Source organism: Lissotriton helveticus, chromosome 4_1 (assembly GCF_964261635.1).
Source record: "Lissotriton helveticus chromosome 4_1, aLisHel1.1, whole genome shotgun sequence".
Classification (NCBI taxonomy): domain Eukaryota; kingdom Metazoa; phylum Chordata; class Amphibia; order Caudata; family Salamandridae; genus Lissotriton; species Lissotriton helveticus.
Genome location: NC_136063.1, coordinates 613888780 through 613904714, shown reverse-complemented (window position 1 = coordinate 613904714; position 15935 = coordinate 613888780). Strand labels below are relative to the sequence as shown.

Below are 15935 nucleotides of genomic sequence, written 5' to 3'. Positions count from 1 at the left end.
AACAAATGGCTTTGTCGTTTACTAGTAAATAGCTTTATGGTTACGAAATGTGAGACCTATTGCATTTGCACTTATACACACATAGGTATATGTACACAGAGCTATACACACACACAGAGCTCCTCCTCTACACACATTGACAGGCTTTGTATACACAGATACATACACACACAGCTACAGACATGCACAGTTATACAGACAGACACAGTTACACAAACACACACACACACAGTATTATACATACATAGCATCACACACACATAGCATTACACACAGACAGCATCACTCAGCTCCTGGACACATATCTGCACACATACACAGCTAAAGACACACACATACACATAGCATAATACACATATAGCATCACACACACATACACAGCATCACTTAGCTCTTGTACACATAGCTGCACACATACACAGGTACGCACAGTCAGCCTGCACTCACAGTCAGCCTGCACTCACAGTCAGCCTGCACTCACAGTCAGCCTGCACTCACAGTCAGCCTGCACTCACAGTCAGCCTGCACTCACAGTCTGCACTCACAGTCTCACAGGCACGAAAACGGAGGCACAAGCAGGCAACAGGGGCACAAGCAAGCAACAGAGTCACGGCACGAAAACGGAGACACAAGCAGGCATTAATGGGCGAGAGCAGATATCAGAAGCTATGCAGCAAAGTCTGGGAGATGGCGTCGGCCAAAGGGCTGCATAGTGACCGTGCCAGCCACGGTCTGGATTTAGCACACCCTGGGCAGGATGACTGGTTACAAACTATGCTTTTCACGGAGGTGTGAGAATGAACAATTTACATTGGTTTGGCCCAAGATGAAGGGAGTTGTTTACACAGATTTTGTTAGCGTTACATCACAATGGCACTTTCCCAGAAGTGTGAAAGTGCCCCTGCTCTGCTGTTTCTGGTTGTATATGTGCTCCTTCCACGCGGCAGCTTTACAAACCCACCTTGGAAGACAGCACTTGACCTTTGATCTGCAGCAAATGTGATGAGCGAGCCACGACGCATGCACTCCCAGGGCCACTTTGACACTCCCCAAGATGTCTGCAGGAGCTGCGACCTAAAACAACCCCTGACAACTGCACCCCCCGGATCCATCCCCCTCCACGCCTGGATCCCACCCAGAGGGAAACATTACACTTACAGCACATTTGCTCACTGCGTGAGAGCCCACAATATCTCTGCCACGTGGGCGAACACACAACCGCAGACAAGCTAATACCAGAGCACGAAGACAACACAATTGTTAAGTGTGTTAAACAAGCATCACATCAAACTCGATGTAAGATGATATCACACCCAATACCTCGTCATAGCAGCTACTAATATCCACTTTACAAGGAAGGATGAGAGGCTGACACAGCCCTGCTGGGCTCTAAGGGTGATCACCAGTCAGTCCGATAGGGACCGAAGTGTATGAAGTACTAAAAGCCAAAGATAGGACAAACAAAGGGGAGGTGGAAGGAACAGAGACAGAGGAGGGAGAGGGAAGGGGCGGAGAGAGGGGAGGCGCACTATGGGGGTGAGATATAAGAGCTTGAGCACCGGCACACACAAGCAGAGTGGGCGCAGAGACCCCAGAACAAGCAGCGGGGATCCAGAAACGGGTGGATGCAGCGTGTGGGAAGAATATACCCGGGCGCGTGGCGTGCTCAGGAACTGGGCTACCCTGTGAGTAGAGGCAAGTAAAACTGTTTCAAATGCAACAATCAGCCATTGAGCTTCTAACGCCTGCCCTCGACATGTAAGATTACCAGGCGATTCCATAATAAAGTTTGCAACGCTACATGCTAATGCATTTTGGGAGTTGTGGTCCTGCCGGATCGAGCTTGATGTAATGTAACTAACATCAGAAAACACACATATGTAAAATTAAAAACAAAAGACCAGAACCACAGCACTGCATTGTTTGTGTCATCGAGTCATCTGGAAACCTTATCCACTTGTGACCCCAGGCGACGAAGCACAGGTCAGGCGGTCCATTGAGGTGGACGCAGCAGGGTTTTCTCCGCACACTAGAGACGGCTCATTTTAAATGCACAAAAATAGCACTGAACAAATATATGCAGGAGTAAAGGCAGATTTGGAAACTAAAGTTTCTAAACTTCAACTGATGTCAAGACTCCATACTCCGTGATCGAGCCTGCTGTCAACACAGCAGCGCAACCCTGGCGGGCGGACTCTGCTGGGTCCTAGCGCCGGCGGCTCCCTGCCCAGACACATTAATGTTTTTTTAAAAAAAGTTGTATATAGCGCTAACGAGACCCGAAGGGGTTAGAGCGCTTTACATGAGCCCACGGAAGAAAACACAGGAACGCCTCTCAATCTGGTCCGCATTGACGGACAGACACAAGATAACCACGCCCATGGAAAAAATCTCGGGAACGCCCCCGAATCTGGTCCGGGATTGACGGACAGAGCCTTCTCCCAATGGCTAGCCTCCATTTATGGAGCTAGCCAATGGGAGGAGGGGGCGGATACCCGACCCCACAGAGAAAAACATAAGATTTTGCTAGCGCATGCGTACTTCGTACGCATTGGCTAGGCAAAACCTAAAAATTAATTCTGGGTGTTCCCTTCATTTTATAACAGTGTATTCGTGCTCCTTTCAGTTTTCGCAGGCTGGAGAGTTATTTAGGATTTATTTATTTATAAAGTTTTATAGAATACACCAAGTCTGTAAAACAGCCCTATTCCACAAATCGAGTTAACTGCAGCAATGGCTGCCTGCTTTCCTCACTTACCCAGTACTTTTCAATAATTATATAATGTTACATTGTCATGCCTCTGACCCAGCCAACAAGTCATTACACCTTGCTAATTTAATCATACCACCAGTCATTGCCCTGCACAGTGCATGCTGAATAGAGATTGCCTAACTGCAGGAGATGAAGGAATGCTTTCAATACATGGAAATGATTAGCAGCACCTGGAAGGAGTCAGTGCCCAAAGCAGAAATATACACAGTGGTACAACTAAGTTGGCTTACAAGAGTTGGTTAAAAACTAATGTCATTAGGGGAGTTCACATCAGTCAATGGTTTGCAGTGATTTATGGTATTCCTTCCATATGACGAGTAGAGTAGCAGTAGGGGGACTGAGGGTCTTCCAAAATTAAGTTTGACAAACGAAGACGCAAGTGCATACTTGGAGTCTATTTAGGTTCAGCTCTGAAACTCGTGATTTTGCTAACATTTCACTATTCTTTCATTTCTGACTTTGATTTGATGTATTTAGGTTTTAAGCATTGCCTAGACTATGTTTCCTGCGAACTACATGTGTGAATTTAATGAATGTGCAGAATATTGATCTGTTTAGTGGAAAATAGATGGTGAATTGATCTGTTCCCTTTAATCAGTCCAGGTCACACCTTCCAATATCTGGATCCACTCTTTCATATGAGGCATCATCCTATGAAATTTACGATGCCTTTCTGCGAGGTTCATATTCACATAGAAGGACTTTGCAAACTACAAAGCGCTACACCATTTCAGACCTATTCATAATGAAATAGCCTTTTGCTTATTTTATTTAATTTTTTTATTTGGCCCTTCTGAATGGAGGCTTGAGTGAGCTAAACTGCCAAAAACGTTTGTGCAGGGAAATAATGTTCACGAAATTAGGTTATCTTTACTCATCAATAAACAATAACACTTGGGGGGGGGGGGGGGGAATGGCAACCCTTAATCTGAATTTTTAACAGTTAAAAATGTATTTTGTGGCAAGTGGCAGAAAGACAGCTTGGCGAGTTCAACATTCGCTGCAGCCGTCTATGTCCTGCTAGTTACGAGTTCACATATTGGCAAGGTCAGCTCGGATTCCTTCCTTTTCAGAATAGTAAATTGAGTATGTTAAATCTGGTTATGTACAGCCAGTGCTTTAAAGGTAAATATAGCATAAAATGCATTTGTAAAGCGCATGTTCACACAGAAGGGCATCTTGGCACTGAATAACAGATGTTTATTGGTACCCAATTGAATGGTTCTCATTTTATTGACCTGAGAAGGATGAATGACTGAGTGGACCAGCCGGGATTTGAACCTGAGATCATGAGCTGCATTTCCACCCTCCCCACTGCGACTAGAGGGCTAGGGGACTCTGTTCCAGGAGCTTGATACCTGGGGTCCGGAGGAAGGACACCAGTGGGGCTCTTGAGTGACAGCCACAGCAGGTTAACAGGACGGGAGCAGCGTGTCAGGCATCAGGTGTAAGGCGTCTGGTTCAAGGCTGCTCAGCACCAGTCCTTGCCCCGCATACACGGTCCATACACGATCCTGCCTCCTCCGACACCAGCAGATGAACCGCCTCCAGTCTGCCAACGAAAGGCCACAGTAACCAGCAGCAATCAAGCTACTAGTTACTGTGGAGCTGTGGAGGTTACGGGGGGGAGGGGGTAAGAAGCGACTGGTGGTAGGCTGGAGCGGCTTGCTCCCTCGCGGTGACCCCATCCTGCTTTCTGACCAGGAAGCTAGCTACCAAAACCAAGCCAGTCACCTCACTGGTCACCCGTAACTGACCTTTTTGCCCAGCCCTCAAACGATGCCCCTCTCCTGCCTCCCCCCCACAACAGCATTGAGGCTCTGGGGGGGCTTCCCTCCAGCAGAGATAATGACAGTGATCGGGACAGGGCGCGGCGGGTTGAGCAGGGTGGTGGTGAGGGTTTACTGAAACAGAGGCACCCTAGCTGGTCTGAGGCGCTGTCACCCCCCCCTATCTCAGCCCACCCAGGAACCCCCACCAGAGCACTCCGCCTCCTCACTCAGAACACTCCCGATGCCAAAAAGTGAGAATTAGAGTCCAGAAAATGCCAGTGGCCCTGGCGGTGTTCCGTTTGGCACTGAGGAAAGAGCCATCAAAAGGATTGCAACCTCAAGTCAAGGTCACAACGCAGCCGAGGCAGCGCAAGGCTCGGCCAAGGAAACCAGGCGAACCACGTGACTTGGACATGAGGTGAGGGAAGACAAGAGGGTCTCTTCCCCCACATCCCAGAGGGGTGAAAGGCAAGAAGAAGGCATGAGAGAACTCAGGCGAGGAAGTTCAGCCGCAAACACCACTAATCTCACTCGACCCAGGCACACAGAACTTACTATTTACGAGACATGAGGCCTAGCATGGGACACGCCGGACCCTTTCCCAGCCAAAAATCTATTTTAAAAAATTAATTTCTTCTATCTTCTCCTCCAGCAGTGGGATACAAGGTCTTCAAGAACCCATTAGATCATGGTCCTCACAGCCTGCAGCATGTCAAGCCAGGCAAACAGCACCAGAGGAGCACTCTCCCCAAAATTTAACAGCAGTGTAACCGGCAGCTCCAGCGGAGCGGACCACCGCCATTGACCAGGATCGGGATGCAAGGACCCCCCCATCTCAGGGGTGAGCCCAGAAGAGCCAAGGAGCAGATGGGCTCCAAGGCAAACCCCAGCAGAAATGCACTTGCACTTTTAGGACCGGTCGTCCACCGAGTACACAGTCGCTCGTCAAGAGATGGACAGTCGCGTAAATCTTCCCAACAACTAGAGCTTCTCCCCCATAACCCTGAAAGGCTCTGCGTGGTACCTGTGGTCGGCAACATCAAGAAGCCAGAGGTGGAAGTTTTGGCTCAAGAAAATTCAATTCACACCCTGCCCCCCAGGTCCATTGAAGGCCCCTCTCCATTTTCCAGATCGCCAGTTGGAAACATCACCTCAAGCAGCCGACCATAAGCACTGAATAGAGGCCGGCCCTAAAGAGAAGCAAGAGGACGATCAAGAAGTCCTCTCCTATCTTGGCACCCAGGAATGGGCGGGCATGGTGGCCTCTTACTAGCAGGATCTCCCAAAAAGGCCCCTGCTCAGACCACCCTCAATTAACTCCGGCAGAGACAGCAAAGCCTGTAAGGGAAAGCATCCAAACAACATGAACAACACAGCTCCGCCGCAAAGGGAAAGTGTGTTCATCTCCCTGCTAAGCAACATACAACGATCAGTGGAAGCTCTCCTGCAACAATCAGAAAAGATGGACAAAGAATTGTCACTTCTGAACACCCTACCGCAATATGTGGGCAGCATAAGCAAAAAACTTGGGGATCTTAACAATCTAATAACTTGAGCTCAACGAGATAAAAGTCTGATCTGCGGCTGTGAGCCAATTGTCAAGAATCTATCCTCCCTTCCAGTGGTGCTGACTGACCTCGTTTAGGACTTGAAAAAAGAATGGAAATCTCATAACAACTCACTGACCAGTGATGCTGAAGTCCTCAAAACACAAACCCCTGCAAGAAAAGATGTAAAAAATTCAAACATAGACGACATAAGAAGTGGGTTCACCAAACCACAATGTCTGGGACTGCTTTTAAATAAAGCGTTTTTTTTTGTTGTTTTTTTTTAAATGCAGCCCGTTTTTCTTAAAGGAAAACGGGATGCATTTAAAAAAAAAAAAAAATGAAACTTCTTCGTTTCATTTTTTTAAGGGCAGGTAGTGGTCCCTGGGACAACTTCCTGACCGTAAAAAATATTTTTAGAGACAGACCACTTCCAAATTGCGACTGCATTACCACCCTCTTGAAGAGGGTGGCAATTTGCGAGTGTTTTGCAACCGCAATTGCGATCGTAAAACATTCATACATGGGTTAGAGAGTCGCTATTTTGAAGGGAACGCCCCTTCCATATAGCGAGACTTAACACTTTTTTGCGAGTTGCAATTAATTTGCGACTCGTAAAATTGAGTTGGTACATGGCCATTCCAATTTTGGCCTTCGCAAACGGGTCCCTAACCCGTCTGCGCATGCTAAAATTCTTCGTACATCTGGCCCCGGATCTAAAACAGCCAACCATATACCCCCTCTTTTGCCCAAGGAAAAGCCACATGCCTGGAAATGCCCAAACGCAAATTCACAACACAAATAGCAGTCGTCCAAGCCCGAATCAGGGGGCGAGCTATGGCAATGGATGGTCAATAGAGGCCACCACACAAAGCATAGTCAACATTGAAGTAAATAGCTCAACCACAGACATTACCCACCAAGAGGTCTCAATTCTCTAAACTGGACCGGAAGACACACCGCTAATAACCTCACACACCTCCACCAGCAGAACGGCCAAGTCCATACTACATGGCAGGCCTATATATCCAGAAGCCTCGAAAGAAATCGCAACAATTGAAAACCAGGGCAGCAAGTAATTTCTACGAACGGTGACACAGACACTATGGTCAACTGTGCGCCAGTAACTACCCAGCAAACTTCCACAATGAGGAGAGCCCCAAGTACAGAAGAATCAGGATCTCTCTCCGCCATCACAAGCCAGCGGATACAGGGCCTTTCTTCAGCAGCCCTCACCTGGAATTGACAGCCCAATCAAACTTCGGCGAGGAGAGAAGAAAGTGCCACACCCCTGGAGGACCACTGCGGGGACAAGACCGCCCAAGGGCAAACTTCATCAGCTCTCCAACTAACAACTGTATCACGCCTCTGAAACCAAAATAAAGTCCCAAGGGCCTTGGGACACTGAACAGAAGAAACATTCTGCAACTAATATCAACCATACAATCCTTAAGGGAAGTAAGAATAACAAGCCACCTTAAAGGCATGAGGCAGAACTATATCTGGCTATCAGAGCACAGAATATCCATCTCCTCTCCTTTCTAACATAGGGAACAATAGTGGCCCCAAACAGAAAACAACTTCAATAGTCAAGGGTGCCAGGGACAAAGCTCCTATGAGGAACCCTGTAAGAAGCAATTGCTATAGCCACTGACAGCAGTTTTCTTTGACAATCACCCATTCGTCGAGTACTAGAGCTAATCACTAGAACCTTTTACTGGACTGGGGGCTCCCCAATGACAAATCAAGCAAGACCTAGGGAGAACTAGAAAGAGCAACGCAACCATCAGTCTTTGCTCATGGAATTTAAACGTTCTAAAAGGTAAAATTGCAGAACCAGACTTCAACCAATACCTCAGAACTCATGATATAATTCTACTCCAAGAAACATGGACAACTGAACCACTTCTAATGCAGGGCTACATCTGTTTTCATGCGCCAGCAATCAGGATCTCACAAAAAGGCAACCTATCAGGAAGGTTGGCAACTTATGTATCAATAACTATCTCAAAGGCAATAAAAGACCCCCCACTTCCATATCAAATGTTAATGTGATCAAGATCAACCTCAACACTAAAGGGAAACTGTGCTGGTGGACTGTATATTGACACACATTACAAAACATGAGACCCCTAACCTGGTGCTTTCAGGCGATTTTAACCTTCATCTTAGGCTCCTCAGAGGACGGAGAGAGACTCTGGCCCAGTCCATGGCATGAAGCATCCCGGAACAAAACTACAAACCTCAATGTAGAGTGAGCATGACAGCCAAACGCCTGCTGGAAGACCTAGAGCATATTACCTTCAGGGCCCTCAATGGCAGATTCTTTGATGATTCGCCACCAGCTGCTTCCTTCTAATCTAACAAGCATTTGCAATGCAATAGGTCTTGCAGCATTAAAGTTTGAGTTATTGGCATTGTATATGTCAATGTGTTGCTTTAAATTTTTAGCAAAGTGTGTATTGGTGTATAAAGATGATTTGCAAGATAGCTGTTGCAAAATATTAAGCAATGTTGGCAATAATATTATACTATAATAATATCGTAAGTTACTGTTGTACTTATATGCATTTTGTGATGTGTGAGAGCGCATGTTATGTGATGGTGTGAGAGTGCAGGTTTTGGGATGGTGTGAGAGCGCAGGCTTTGGGACAGTCTGGCATTGCTGGCTCTTGTGATGGTGTGAGAGCACAGGCTTTGGAGCGGTCTGGGCTTGCTGGCTTTTGTGATGGTGTGAGAGTGCAGGATTTGTCATGGTGCGAGAGCGCAGGCTTTGGGATTGTGTGAGTGTGCAGGCGTTTGGTGGCTCTTGTGATGGTGTGAGAGCGCAGGCTTTGGGACAGTCTGGGATTGCTGGCTCTTGTGATGGTGTGAGAGCACAGGTTTTGTGATGGTGGAAGAGCGCAGGCTTTGGGATGGTGTGAGAGCACACGTTTTGTGATGGTGTGAGAGCACATGTTTTGTGATGGTGTGAGAGCACAGGCTTTGGGATGGTCTGGGATGCTGGCTCTTGTGATAGTGTGAGAGCGCAGGCTTTGGGACAGTCTGGAATTGCTGGCTCTTGTGATGGTGTGAGAGCACAGGTTTTGTGATGGTGTGAGAGCGCAGGCTTTGGGATGGTGTAAGACCACACGTTTTGTGATGGTGTGAGAGCACATGGTTTGTGATGGTGTGACAGCACAGGCTTTGGGATGGTCTGGGATGCTGGCTCTTGTGATAGTGTGAGAGCGCAGGCTTTGGGACAGTCTGGGGTGCTGCCTCTTGGGATGGTGTAAAAGCAATGTCTTTGGGACAGTCTGGAATTGCTGGGCCTTGTGATGGCGTAGGTTCCCTGACAGCATGGATGCTTTAGGAGCTTTGGCTTGGAGGGTGGTACAGGAGAGTTTGCTTGTGGCCTGGTGTATAAACTCTGGCCTTGAAGATTACATGGGGCTTATTTTGTGGGGTGGCAAGGCTGTTAGTGGATATGAACTACAATCCTTGGCTTTGAGTGTTGTGAAAAGCACGGTGGATGTTATAAGAGGAGTTTAGTGTGAGTCACAGGAGGGCTGAGCCAGCACTGTGTAATCCCCAGTGAGGGCTGGTGTGGAAGCCTATGACGGGCAGAGCGAAGGGATCCAGCCTCCACTGCACACACGCCGGCGCTCGCTCTCGCTGCACTCCGTGCACTCTCGCCGCTGCCAGCACTCTCGGGCAGTCTTCACCGCAGTAAAGGAGTGCATCACCAGAGCAGCACAACACCTGGAACTGGCCGCGCAAGGAGCAGTAAAAAAGCATTTAGAGGATTTATAAATTGAAACCAGGATCTGGACAAGTTGCAAAGCAAACATCTGTCTTGGATACACGTTCAATAAGACTAGTATCTCTAATCTTTGAAGTAGAGCACGGCTCCTGTGCAGAGGGGGCTGGTGCCTGCACCTGACGCCGGCAGTAGGAGGGCTCTGGCTGTGGTGGGAGGAATGCCCATGCCCCCTGGAGCCTGGCACTGCAAGTGACCTCAGCTCTGCCTGTGAAGGAGAGGGATTCCCACACTCCTGGCCTCTGCCTGTGGGACAGGACTCCTCACCCTGCGGCGGAGAGTGGCTGGCTCGGCCTGTGGGAGCAGGACTTTGCTTTCTCCAGATCCTGCTTTTAGGAAAAGTGATTCCTGGGCATTGCTTTGTGGAAGGAAGCAGCGCCTTGAATCCGGTCAGTAAATGCCCACCGAGTCCCAACAGCCCCCGCCTCCCCTGCGGCTGGAAGACCTCCACTTCGATGTCTGTGACCCTCCAGCACCCGCGGCGGAGGCAGCGGGGCCTCTACCTCCGTGCCCGCTGCCTCAAGAGGCTGGAGAGCGACGAGCCCGCCGCCAAGTGCCCCCAGCTCGCCGAGTGCCCCTCGCCGGACAGCAGCGACTACCTGGGCTCGTCCCCGCCCAGCCCACTGTGCTGCTGCAACCGGACGGGCGGGAGAGCGTCTGCCGGGCGGTGGAGCTGCACGCGGGCGAGGAGCTGCAGTGCAAGGTGAGAGAGAGCAAGCATAGACTGAGCGACTCAAGCATAACTCGTAATCTGTGCGTAAAGCGCCCAGACGCCTGCGCAAGATCTCGGAGCTATAGATACATGTCCGGCGAGAAGGGGCGGGACTGCGAGAGCCGATTCCGACATGCGCCTTCGGATTGGCCCGCGCGACGTCACGTGAGCTGCCTACGGTAGAAGCTAACGCGCGCGACTCGATCCGAAGGCGCGCGTCGGAATCAGACGCCACCATAGGGAATGCTGGGCGCGCGGCCAGCTCTTGTCTCCCCTTCGTCGCGTTTTTCTGCTGAAACGCCGACTATTGTTCTCTGGCGAGAACGCGCTTTACGCGTTACTAGCCGAGACCTAAAAAGGCATCCTCAACTCTGGACTATACTCGGATTTCCCTTTCATTCTTCCACAGTGTGGTCACTTTTCGGATATGTGACCAGACGGACAGGGAGCACAGGAAATCATTCTCCTGGCAACTCCACCTACATTCGAGCCCCTGCTAGGAGGTCCCTTGTCCAACCATACAATCAGTCTCAAAAGAATCAAATCTTCCATACTAAACACTGGGGAGGTCACAAAAGAATTACTAAAGAACCCAAATGCTTATACAAAATGTCCAATTGTCAATTGGGAACAACTAAGTTTATCAAGTACCTTCTCAACAGTAGACAAAAAGCAGCTGTCAAACGGCCCTATGGGAACTGGCGGGCTATCTGGAGCCCAAAATAAGCAATTAAAGGTAATAAAAAAATTCTAAAACAAAACGCTGAGACTTTTGAGGCTCAAACCAGAAGATCTAAACCTCAAATCATCCCAGCAACAACAAAGGAAAAGCCTCAAGAAGCTGAAATGTGAACAGAGAAGATCCAGGGTAGAGGAGCTATGGGCGAAACTATTACACAATTCCAAATCTCACAATAGCTCACACTTTTGGTCTACGGTAAACAAAATAATTCGCCCTTCGCATGATGGCTTAACCTCATACATTACAGAAGAGGCATGGTCAGAGTTTTTGACATCTCACTTCAACCATCGGTACGTGCCCAGGAGGTGCACTGAAATAGGTGTCCTAAAGGTTAAAGAAGCCACGAGTTAAATGACAACTCTAAAATGGATACATTACACAAGGAAATGGAAGAGCCCGCCAACATTGCAACAATCAAACGCCAGATCACCAAAGGCAGGAGGAGAAGTAGCTCCAATAGCATCCCACACCAGCCCTTTTTAAGCAGGACGCTGACTTTTGGGTAGTGGCCTTGGACCCACTATTTCAGGAAGTCAGACAGTTGGGTCAACTACCGGCCTCTTGGAAAGGCTCCATTATTGCTCCCATCTAGAATGGTGAGAAATCGCCTCCTAAAAACTACTGTCTAGTTGCTTTACTAGACAACAAAGTCAAACACTTTGCAGGAACCTTACTTGAAGAACTTCAGCTATGGCCAGCAAAACAAGAAATTATACCACACAAGCAAACCGGTTTCTCTAAAAACACAGGGACTTCAACCAATATCTTAACACTGTCATTTCTCATGGACAAGGCAACATCATCAAAACAGTCACTTCACCTGAGCTTTGTAGACTTCAAGGCTGCCTTTGAGAACATAGAGAGAGCCAAACTCTGGGAAAAACTGACAAACTGGAAGATCCCGCAAGCACTGCTGGGCGCACTACTATCACTAATATCCCTTCACACTGATACCTGGTTAAACTGGGTGATGGCACACGCTTGCCAAGGCATATTCCAACAACTAAAGGGCTTAAACAGGGCTATGTGATTACCCCAACCCGATTTAACCTTTAAATGGTCAACCAATGTAATGCACACGCTCCAAGGTTAGGAGGCAAGGCTCTAACCAGCATACTGTACGCTGATGACGTAGTCCTAATTAGCCACACGTACGGGGGTATGCATAGCCCCTTAAAATCTCTTCAAAAATTCTCTAACGACAACTTTCTGGAACTAAATCTGGAAAAAAACAAGTTAATGTCCATCAAAAGATGAGGGGAAAAACCCCACCACAGGCACTACGAGTATGCCAAAATACAAACTACAATAAGTTATAAATACTTATGGGTAATCGTTGACAATAGCGGCCAGTTCACAAGTCAGCTAGCGATGATAAAAAGGAAAGGAGCGATCCTTGCAATAACTCTGAGGCAAATAAAATCCCAGATTACGGATCCGAGGCTCTCTCCACTCCTTCAGATTGCGCAAGCCAAAACCCTGCCCACAATTACATACGGTAGTGAAGCACTAAGAGGAAGAGATGCACATACCCTGGACAGCACGCTAATCAGGGCCTAAAGAATTATGTTTAACATCCCTTCATATGCATCTACTGCTCAGATCAGGCTAGAATTTGGCCATATTAAACAACAGCTAGCAAGGCAGGGAGCGTATATAATCTGCTGGGATAGATTAAGAACACTGCCGTAAACAGGTTAAGCCATCTACTCTGGCAGGAGCTTCAACAGGGAACAGTGGCAAGTAAACAGCTACATCAGAGTCTTAAAAACACCGGTCTCAGCCAGGCCTGGGAAGTCCCGACCACACACGCCGGCATGCAGAAACTCGTGTGGAAGACAATAAGGAGCATGTCATTAATAGAAGGTAAAGCTACCTTCGCACAGAGAAAACAAGCCTGGATGAGAATTTACCGTTCCGCATCGCTCAGTCCACAACCTTATTTCAGTGCAGGGTACTCCAGGACCATCAAGGATAATTTCCTGAAACATTGACTAGGAAAATTACCAGCCATTCAGCACTTACCACCATGGCTGCGGGGGCAAATGTCTCCAGATTTCCGGTTGTGCAACAACTGAGTTGAGGACATGGCTCACCTGATATGCATTTGCCCCAGTTTGACAAGAGAAAGATCGTGCCTGCTCAAGTGCTACTTCAAACAGTGAGGGATCCGAACACAGAGGCAAGCTGTGATAGTTCTGTTTTAATTTAGATGATCCACAGTTGAACTGTAAGCTAGTAAAATTCTTAGCACGGATAGATGAGAAGCTGGGAAATGTTGATAATACCACAGGAAAATATTAGTACATCCCCGTGTAGCGGGTAAAGCACATACGACTAATGGAGCCCAGGTGAATTTTCAAGCGGGCAGACTAAAGAACTAACAGGCAAATACTTTTAGAGTGTAAAAAGAAAGGACTAGTGGACACTGGGCTTAATCGGTCCTGGCAACACACATGATAACTATTTACTCTCCAAATGCTCTTACCTGGCTTTAATCTATTGTTTTAGTCATTCACGAGCATTATTTGCACGCCTTTTTATCTTCAATTTTGTATCAGTTTTAATTAACTTTATTTAATAAAGTCGTACTTACTTACAACGGTCGCACTCCTTATTTCATAATATATCGTACAGTTATGTTCCTATTTTGGTGATAAAGGGGTGAAACCCTTCCTCAGGACATTATTAATAAGGGCACCAGCCTTTAGAGGATGCCTACTAAAAAGAGAAGACAACGACAGAACAATTCGGAGAAGCGGTCTCTTACCAATCCTGTAAATTAGAACTCTGCTCCCCTGGGAGTCCCTTTCTCTAAGCACGCCGTGGTAACCACTACGCAGAAGGCCAAGCACAGAAGATGGACGCAGGTCTGCAGTTATTTCGGGACATTCAGCTCTCCACTTGTGATAGTTTTTGAAAAGCTGAAAAGAAAATGTAAGTGGCATGTGAGTAGAGTGGAACAACTGTAACCAAACTATGTGCGCGACATACTACGATACTATGACCCAAACATTTAGATTAGAAAACGAGTAAAAGTGTTTCCTGTTCAGATAACATGCCTTTAGAACTATGTTCCCAAATACACATGCAGAGAAAGAAGCACCATGCCTTCTTGGTCAATTCTTCAACAGCCCTCTACTGTCCGGCAGTGAACAGATAGAAGGGAGACGGGTATTACTGAGTCGAACTAACACTTGCTGATGAAGTACCACAGCACAGTATGGTGGATGATGAGCCAACTGGTCCTTACTTTGACCCGTCCATTGACAGTGATGAATACTGTCTGCAGCGATAGGTGGCTCAGAGTTCTACCAGAATGTCTAAAACCTCCATCACAATGGAGGATGTCTGTGGGTTGTATTCAAGGTGCGTGACTGCAATGCTGAGGTCAGGCTTGTGCAGGGTTGTACACACAACAGAAAAACCCAACCAGTAGGCAGGGCACGCGCTACCCCTTTACCATATGAATTTGGGAAGGAAACAGATCGTCCTACTGATGACAGCCAATTAGGACTGTGTTTAGTTTAGTAAGTCAACACAAAGAACCGAACCACACACCTACACAAAAGCAGGTCTTCTAAGGATTGTTTGTTGCCTTTAAATCAGGACTGTACAACTTCAACCAGTCTAAGGCTTTATGAAGAAATCATGCTGTTAACAAAAACTCAGAGCCCAAAAATATTCATTCATGTCTTTAAAAAAACAAAACATTATACATGTTGGATGTGTTAAAGAAAATGCAGCAAATTAATTTTGCTTACTATCTCACCTAGGTATCCTCACACCAGGATCACAGACTAACTCCTGAAGCATTACTTGGTTGTGCCTGGTACGAAAGACTCACTGTGATGCCACAGGAGAAGCAGAAGAGCACCAACTAGAACAACCATTGGCAGAGACAATGGGTCTGACTTTAGCGTGTATCAGCATGCAAACATCACTTGTGCATGCCTGGGTTGGCATATTAAAACCAGACTTCTAGGCTTTGCTAATGCTTCCTTGTCCGTCTATATCGGACACTTAAGTAGGCAAATTTCAATTGCTGACTAAACTATTCGAAAATATTATTACTGTTGGAGTGGAATAAACAAAAAAGAAAGTAACTGCTTTCTGTATAAAATGCATGCATGACAAAGTATTTAATGAGTGAGGATTCGGTTTTCTTCTGTGAAGTTAAATAGGTCATAGTGGATTAAAGTATAAGCCTTCAACTGGAGGCAGATAGATACACTTGAAAACAGAATGAAATGTGAGAGAAATACTCTGGGTAGAGCCAGAGGCCACCATATGTACATTTTAAAGGATTAATAAAAGAATAAAAGTAGGTCAAACAGACAGCTGCGGTGCTACCTCAGACCTAAACAAGCATCTGCAATGCAATAAGTCTCGCATTAGTAAAAGTTAAAGCTATTGCTTTTGCAAATGATGTTTCTATCCTCGACCTGGCTACAGGGACGCTGGAGAAGAAAGATGATGGCAGGAAGCAGGAATGCCTTAACGCGAGCTGCATACAACCAAAGAAAGGTGCGCACTCGCCATATTTAAAAGTTGTTGAAGATGAAGCTAAATTATTAAAGTTAAAGCGCT

The 15935-nt window shown here is 47.1% G+C and overlaps 1 protein-coding gene across 1 annotated transcript in view; it reads right to left on the bottom strand.

Annotated features, from left to right (window-relative positions):
• The window catches only part of TTPA (alpha tocopherol transfer protein), a 142584-nt gene that overhangs the window by 36766 nt on the left and 89883 nt on the right, over positions 1–15935 (bottom strand). The window contains exon 2 of the mRNA XM_078687249.1: positions 14116–14269. Coding sequence (XP_078543375.1) covers positions 14116–14269 — 154 coding nt within the window. The remainder of the gene's footprint in view (positions 1–14115; positions 14270–15935) is intronic.